This window comes from Lepisma saccharinum, chromosome 6, assembly GCF_977018435.1.
Source record: "Lepisma saccharinum chromosome 6, izLepSacc3.1, whole genome shotgun sequence".
Lineage (NCBI taxonomy): Eukaryota > Metazoa > Arthropoda > Insecta > Zygentoma > Lepismatidae > Lepisma > Lepisma saccharinum.
Window position 1 is genome coordinate 38845898 of NC_139234.1, and position 8493 is coordinate 38854390.

General features: G+C 37.4%; 1 protein-coding gene across 1 annotated transcript; it reads left to right on the plus strand.

The window, feature by feature from the left end:
- Positions 1-4325: 4325 nt before the first annotated feature.
- Positions 4326-5894, plus strand: LOC145989047 (glycerol kinase 3-like). The gene is given in 1 exon segment (XM_083124343.1): positions 4326-5894. A coding segment is annotated over 1 exon segment (1569 nt).
- The last annotated feature ends 2599 nt before the right edge of the window (positions 5895-8493 follow it).

The following is an 8493-nucleotide window of genomic DNA, read 5'->3' on the forward strand; positions in this document are numbered from 1 at the left end:
TTCGGGATCCCGAGCAGTTCGGAACTTTCAAATGGTCGTTTTAAAAAGTGGTTAATTCTTGATGCTTTCTGCCTTGTAAGTGTCTTAACACTTCTCGGAAATAGTTAGCTTTTATCTCAGAAATGAAAAAAAAAGGAACTGACGTCAAATTCGTGATTTCCACAGCGTCGGGAAATTTTTATTATTTCCCGTTCCTGAAAATTTCCCGGCTCGGTCGGGAAATTGCAGATTTTACCCGTCCCGAACGTCGGGATTTAAAAAATTCCCCGTCCCGATCAAAAATTTCTGTCCCGCACACGCCTAGTCATTAGTATGTATTACTCTAACGCGTTGCTTCGCAATATGAGACTTGTGAAACACATGAAATTTGAGCAGTTCCTTTTTGATTGACTGATATTATGGTTTATTTTAATTCCTTTTTCTGCCACTTTTCATAACCGCGAAGATGAGGATGAGCGATGATCTGATGATTTTGATGAAGGGACACTCACAAAGAACACTCATGCCCAGGCTGGGATTCGAACCCGGGACCTCTGGCGTTGTGGTGCGGTATGCTAACCACTCCGCCACAGAGGTTGGCCAGTTCATTTTAGAGTCATACATACTCGATACAGAAACGCGTAGTGAGAATTTTGAGTATTAAGTCATATTTACTTTTATGAAATAACGAAGCGAAAGTGTAAATTCATCAATGATCTTGTAAGAAAATATCCAGCTTTTAAATAATAGAAGAAACGAATATTAGGTAAAGTGTAAGGTGACTGTCACTTTCCCCTGCTCTTGAAAGAGTGCTCGAAATGTTCGTGGCATTAAAATCATATTGACCCAATCTAAATTACCTAAAATTTAAATTCAGTTTTTTGGAAATAAGTTAAAGCGAAGCTTACTTGTTACATTTGCATTAACTTATGGTGATATTGCATTCTAATATCCAAGAATTGTAAATAGAGTAAAATTCTGTGCTTCCAACTATAGCTATTCTTAGTTATGATTGTCATGTGTTAATTAACTGATTAGAAGATTAATTTCTTTGGTTAAAGGTAAGAAGGAAGTTATAGAAAGAGATAATCTGAAAAAAATATCTGTGAGCAAAGTCTTGGTAGGTTTTTTATATTGTTTAAATTATGAGTAATGGCAAATGAGTTGCCATTTTTTGCAGTGTCCTCTTTATTATGACTTTGTCCTCCTTTTTTGCCATGCTCTGTCCTATTTTTTACATGTATGTGTCTGGTCACCCTATTCCTACATGAGGCAATAAGGTGAACAGAGAAATATTCGTGGCTAACTGTGGGGTAAAATAGAGGTTGATTATTATTATTATTTTTTTTTAAAAAAAAGTCATGAAAACCCTACATCTCGTTTACAAATTCCTGGGCACTCCGCTGCAAATCAACCAAGGATGACGTCATACTGCTGAGAGAACATTCGCGTTGACTGTGTGAATTATGGTTTCAGGCAGAGAGTGCGATGCTTTCGAATCGTTGAACTGTTCTCATGTTCAGCTCGCAGGCTTCTGTAAGTAAGACTGTTGAATCATACACGACATGGGCTATCCTGTCTGTGACCGAATTTTAAATTCCCTCCTATTCAATATTTAGAGTTAACAAGAAACATAATGTTTCGTAGTTTCGAAAAACACCAAGTTTAATTGTAATATTCTGTTTGAAATATTTTCTATGAATATCAGATAAAATAGTGCAATATGGTTTGAAGACATGAGTACGAGCATATAAGCAATAAATCAAGAAGGACGGTGTGGTCCAGACATTACGATACCTGCCCATCACACGAAGGGTCCCAGCTTCGATTCTCCCCGTACAGCACTTTTTTTAAAAAACGATAGAATGCGAATTAATGTAAGTCCGTGAAATATTTATTGCGTATTTGCTTACAAATGTTTTTAATCTTTAATACAAATTGCAAATTGTTTTGAAACTGCTCAATACAAAACTACTTTAATAAATTTGAAACCATAAAAGGAGACGAATAAAATAAATGTAATAACAAAAACAATAAACAGTGTATAATTTTAAACTAGTGTTTGCATGGAATTGATGGAACTATATTTAATGCTTAGTGCGTCATTGGTTTACTGTGCTATTAAATCCTGCCTCTAAACCCAAACACAAACGCAAGTGTTAATGCTGGATTTGTTAGTAACCCAGTGCCAAGCTGCCATTTTAAAAAGTGACGTTTCTTTCAGTTTGCCATTTATATTCCTTCAGTTTCTATTAAAATAATAAATGATTTATATTGATTCATACTTTGAAAGATTGTGTAGTTTCAGGCTTATGCATGCAGTAAGCGAAGAGGATATCGACTTTGTATCCCTATCCACATACAAACGTTTCTTAAAAATTGAAAGACTATCATCAGCCCCCCCCCCCGCCCCCCACATCCCTTGGTTACAAAATTACTAGTCTCTCCACTGCAAGGTTGTTTCGATTGTGGATCCACGTGACTGAACCAATGTGCGACGTCATATAGTCATATATCTTTCGTTGATGCAGAGATCACACTTCCACGACCCTTTTGGTAACGTCCTATTGCAGAGCAATCAACGAACTAACTTCCGGTGTGTGAATTGTATCAAGGGCAAAACAGGCTTTTCTGTGCATGATCCCTACTGCCTTACACTTCCCTTAAATACCTAAACTTGCATTTATTGTCGAATAACATATACAGTCGTATAGTAGTTTTTTTTTTACAGAAGCCTAAGTGGGCAAATGAAATGCTTTGTGAACGTGACGTTGTGGTCAAGTTGATCATATCACTATCACAAGTGTTGATTCATTTCACGTGTATTCCGAATTATTAGTGGTATGTCGATCAAGGTTATTTGGAGTATATAACTAACTAACTAACTCTCTAGCCTTCTTAAACCGGAAGGTTCACGGCTGCAGCAACACAGGCCTTCCATCTGTCCCTATCTTGAGGAAGATCTATATACTCTTTTCCATCCCTACCGATTTCCTTTAGGTCTATCTCAACGTTGTCCCTCCATATTCGTCTTGGCCTTCCTGCAGGTCTCTTACCATCAGCTTTCCCAACAAGAATCCTGTAAACTCTGTTTCCTCTCCCATTCGTGCCACATGGCCTGCCCACCTAAGTCTTCTTGATTTAATTATTCTAATAATATCTGGACATAAATACAAATTATGTAGTTCTAAATTATGTAACCTTCTCCACTCACCTGTCTCCTCATCCCTTTTAGGTCCAAAGATTTTCCTAAGGATCATATTTTCAAATACTCTCAATTTATGTTCCTCTTTCCATGTAAGGGACCAAGTTTCACACCCATATAATACTACAGGCAAAATTACTATTTTGTATATTTTAACTTTTAGTTTCTTAGATATTAAACGAGAAGACAAACGTTTATGAAGAGAGAAGTTACATGCATTTCCTAAATGAAGCCTACTTTATATTTCCTCTTTAATATAATTTGCATTTGTTAGTATTACTCCTAAGTATTTGAATTTGGAAACTGGTTCAAACAAGTTGTTATGAATAATTAGATTTTGATTATTACCTAACACTTGGTTTCGGCCTGTAAGCATATATTTAGTTTTCTCTTTGTTAACTTCCAAACCTATCTCTTTAGCAGTTTTGAAAAATATTTTAGCATTATTCTTAATTGTATTTATATCATCCCCTAATAAGTCTACATTGCCCGACCCTGTGGCCGAGTGGTTAGCACATCGCGCTGCGACGCCAAGGGTCCCGGGTTCGAATCCCGGTCGGGCTTGGTTGTTTGTGAATGTCCATTCATCAATTTCATCATTTCATCACTCATCCCCATCTTCGCAAATTAGCCAAGAGGCACAAAACGCGAAGTAAAATAAACTAAATCAAATAAAAAAAAAAATCAAAATAAGTCTACATCATCTGCATATGCTAACAACTGAGTCACACCATTTAATTTTAGTCCTTCTTTAGTTTCTTTTACCTTCCTAACAGCATATTCTAAGACAAAATTAAAGAGCAATGGAGATAATGCATCTCCTTGTTTTAACCCATCATGAATTGTAAATTTGTCAGACACATTAATACCCACACGAATTTTACTTTCTGTTTCACTGGTGCATACTTTTATCATACTAACAAGCTTCTTAGGTATTCCAAACTCGACTATTATATAATTTATCTCTTTTGACCGAATCATATTCTTTTTTGAAATCAATGCTTTTTTGGAGTATATATTATTTCTTAAGATTTAAAAGTGCTTTAATTGTAGCAAGAAGAGTGAGATACATTATGTGTTGTGATGTGCTATGACGAGATTTCATTTTTTTTCCAAGAGAACAAACATTTTTGCAGTTGGGATGTCCAAGGCATATGGACGATATGGACCCCTGGTCGGAGCCGTTGATCAACGGAGAAGCATTTCTCATTTCCTGGTATTTTCTGCAGAATCCTCTGAAGTACTCACATATCATCAGGTAGAGGTGAAGCAGCAATGTCCTCAAGAGGGCTGGGTTGAACAGGACTCAAAGCATATTTTTCTCACCGTGAAAGAATGTATAGAGAAAACTATTGAAAATCTTATCAGCTTAGACTTCAATTCTGCGGATATAGTGGCTATAGGAGTTGCAAATCAACGGGAAACCACCATAGTATGAGACAGAATCACTGGAGAGCCACTGTATAATGCAATAGTTTGTCTTGACAATCGGACAGCTCACACGGTAGATGAAGTGTTGGCCTTTGTTCCTGACAACAACAAAGATTACCTTAAGCCTCGTTGTGGCCTTCCCATTAGTACGTACTTTAGTGCTTTAAAACTCAAATGGTTGATAGACAGTGTTCACGTTGTGAGGCAAGCAGTGGACGAGAAGAGGTGCTGCTTCGGAACGATGTACTCTTGGTTGATGTGGAATCTCACTGGAGGCAAGGACGTGGATCTTCATATTACAGATGTCACTAACGCTTCCAGAACAATGTTAATGAATATTGAAACTCTTGAATGGGATCTATGCAAAGTCTTCAGTACTCCTATGCATGTATTACCCGAGATAAGGAGCACTTCGGAAATATATGGCTATTTGGTTGAGGGTCCGTTGCAAGACGTTCCAATCTCAGGGTGCTTAGGTGACCAGCAAGCAGCATTAGTTGGCCACATGTGCTTCGAGCAATGCCAAGCAAAGAATACTTACGGGACAGGGTGCTTCATAATGTACAACACAGGAAGAAATATTGTTCAATCTATTCATGGCCTGCTTACAACTGTGGCATACCGTTTCTGGAAGAATGCACCTGTTATATATGCCCTTGAAGGCTCCACAGCTGTTGCTGGTGCTGCAGTGAATTCGCTGCGCGATAATCTGGGAACAATCAATGATGTTTATGATATGGCCAACAGTGTGAAGACCACTGGAGGTGTCTACTTTGTACCTGCTTTCAAAGGACTTTACGCTCCTTACTGGAAGAAAGATGCTTGTGGGGTTGTGTGTGGTCCGACTCAGAATTCCTCGAAAGCTCACATAGCTCGGGCTGCTCTAGAGGCAATCTGTTTCCAGACGCGTGACATTTTGGAGGCCATGAAGAAGGATAGTGGGATTACACTCAGCAAACTCCAGGTGGATGGGGGAATGACCAATAATGAAGTACTCATGCAGCTACAGGCTAACCTAGTGGGAATTCCTGTTATCCGTCCAACCATGACTGAAATCACCTCCCTTGGAGCAGCAATGGCTGCTGGTAGTGCGGAGGGCATCAGCGTGTGGAAGCTGGAGACCGAAGAGGCACAATTTGTCACAAACGAAACATTCCTTCCTTTAATCCTATAAGATGAAAGAGACATGAGATACTCAAAGTGGAAGATGGCTGTCAAACGGAGTCTGGATTGGGAAGTTCCTTCGAAATCAGATTCTATGACAGGTACGAAGTTATAAAACAAAGAAATATTTTTACCTTTACACTTTTATTATACTATTTTTGCACACTTCACGTTTGAATATATTGTTCTGCAGTACCTCCTTGACCCATCCAGGTTTTGTGTTGCATTGTCTGTAAAACACAAGCAATTGCAAATATTGCAATTTATAAGATCAAGATTGTTTCTCATGACATAAACCTTTGCCAAATATGAAATCCTGTGGTATTACATTAGTATTCCCAGTAGTGCCCTGTACGGTACCAACATGCATGTTATCATTTTTCCTTGATACATTTTTCATATTTTATTGGCATGTTTACTTGAAATATTTTCTGGAATGTAAACATTCCATTGCGTTGATTTGCAAAGATTTTAATATATAAACTTTTTCCTTTTTTGTATAAGTTCAAGGTAATGTTTTATCTGAAATTATATATGCATTTACATATTTTTTGTTATGATTAATGTGTTATAAATTGTGTTGTTGTATTATATGCATATTATTCACATTTACCCAGTAACTTTTAAGAGGTAAGTATTTCTATATTGTATAGTAAGTTCAGAATAGCTGTTTCAAAAAAAAAAAGTCGTTATGATAACTTCCCAACATGCCAATGGTCTTGGGTTCGCCTCTCGTCAAAGGCAGTTTTTTTTTGCAGTGCAGTGTCAACTAATATATACCTAGGATGGAATTAATTACACATATCGCCACGACTGTTATTTTTTAATAAAAATGTAATGGGTTTGAGAGTAACTACTCGATATCAAACTTCTTACAAAATGTGGAAATGCATGCGAATGATACATACAGTTCTTTCTTTGCAAAACACGCAAGATCAAGAAGCAATGGAACGTTAATGTGGAAATTCTTAGCAGCCACGTCTAAAATTCCAGTTTTTTTTAAAATATATATATATATATATATATATATATATATATATATATATATATATATACTAGGGTCGGTTGAAGTTGCCAACAATATTTAAACTGGAAGCGGCAACTGCAACTCAAGGTAGTAAGGAACCCGTTCTAGACATCACAAATTACTTATTTGCGTCGTACTTCTCTCGTAATATTGCGCGAGTTTTACGAGCAAAATCAGAGAAAAGCACGAGGCAAAGGCCCTGTAAATAATCACAAAGGGTCCGGCAATGAATGGCGTTTAAGCTTTCTCCATTGCGATCATTCTCTAGCAAGTTAAATTTAACTTTTTCCCTCTCTCGCAGTACTGCTGCAATATCTAACAACAACATTAACATTAAACTTCATGCGCACTGTGTATAGTTTAAAAACCTAAAGATTCATCACACTCATTTTACGCTGTTTGGATCACCATTCACATGTTAAGGCGTCACGATTAACCCAATCGGTCGTCCACGTGACGTTTAGTTCATCACCTTTTTAGTTCAACAAGCGCATGCCATTCACTAGTTAGTGTAGCTATGTTTCTTATAATCTACGTGTGGTTGAGAAAGGCAAGGATTGCAAGAGATGCTACACCAAATGTCAATTTTAACAACCAACGTGAAATTTATTACATATAATCATCAACAGAAATATCTCGTAACACTTGCAAAGATTAACAATTAAGCCTGGTTTGGGCAGAATGGGATAAACGCTCCATGCGTCAGACAAGCGTGTATTCTTACACAAACCTTCAAAAATAAATTATATCAAGCACTTGTAGTTTACTCTTATCTCTGGTTTTATTGCAATACTGATTCAGAACTTAAATACCATTACTACTACGAAAACCATGAAACGTTCCATACTCTCCCCAATACTGCACATCTACATTATGTCTGCCTTTTTTGTTTGGCAAGAAACATTTACTGGACCAATACTTCTTTTATACTGATTTAAGCGTTCGTAATGCTACTGTTGGCGTAACGAGGGTCAATGATTCTACGAAAATTTAAGTCAAAAGGTTTCCTCAAACTTTATCCGTTATTTTCAAATTTTCTCAATTTGTCACAATTTTCTGTTTTGCGAAAACAAGGTTCAATTATCGCGCAATCACAACACTATTTCGTTCTCGAACACGACCTGCGCATCCATTAATTTCACCTCCTCGTGCTCAGCAATTATTATTAAGCCGTGTGCATCTAGTTTCTAACAAAAGAATATGTATTCCATAAAGGATCGTAAGCGTGACAAAGAATTTAGTTCACTTTGTTCTATTTACGCGAGTTCATTTGTGGTTCACTTTGTTCGTAAAACAAGGGGAGTCAAAAACGAACAATCGCATTAATCCACTGGAGAACATAATATGGAGTGCAGCAATTGTCTAACACTGGTTTCTCATTCCTAATACCACAGCAGTCTTTTACGTACCTAATATGTTTTAAGTCGAAAACCAAACACCATACTCGACTTTAATGGTCACCTTTCCATTCCGTAATGTTCCATTGAACGTGGAAGGCAAATGGCTGCCTTCTTTTTGATTAAGTCGCATGGACCAAGGCAAGCCACGTCACTCAGCTGAACGAGGAAAAGTTGAAGAGGTTGCAAACGTAGCGTGCACTGCTTGATTCCTGCCGATGAAGTGCTGCTGAAAATTTACGGGTTTTACTGCAAGCCGACATAATACTAAAAGTCGCTACTAGGGGCAG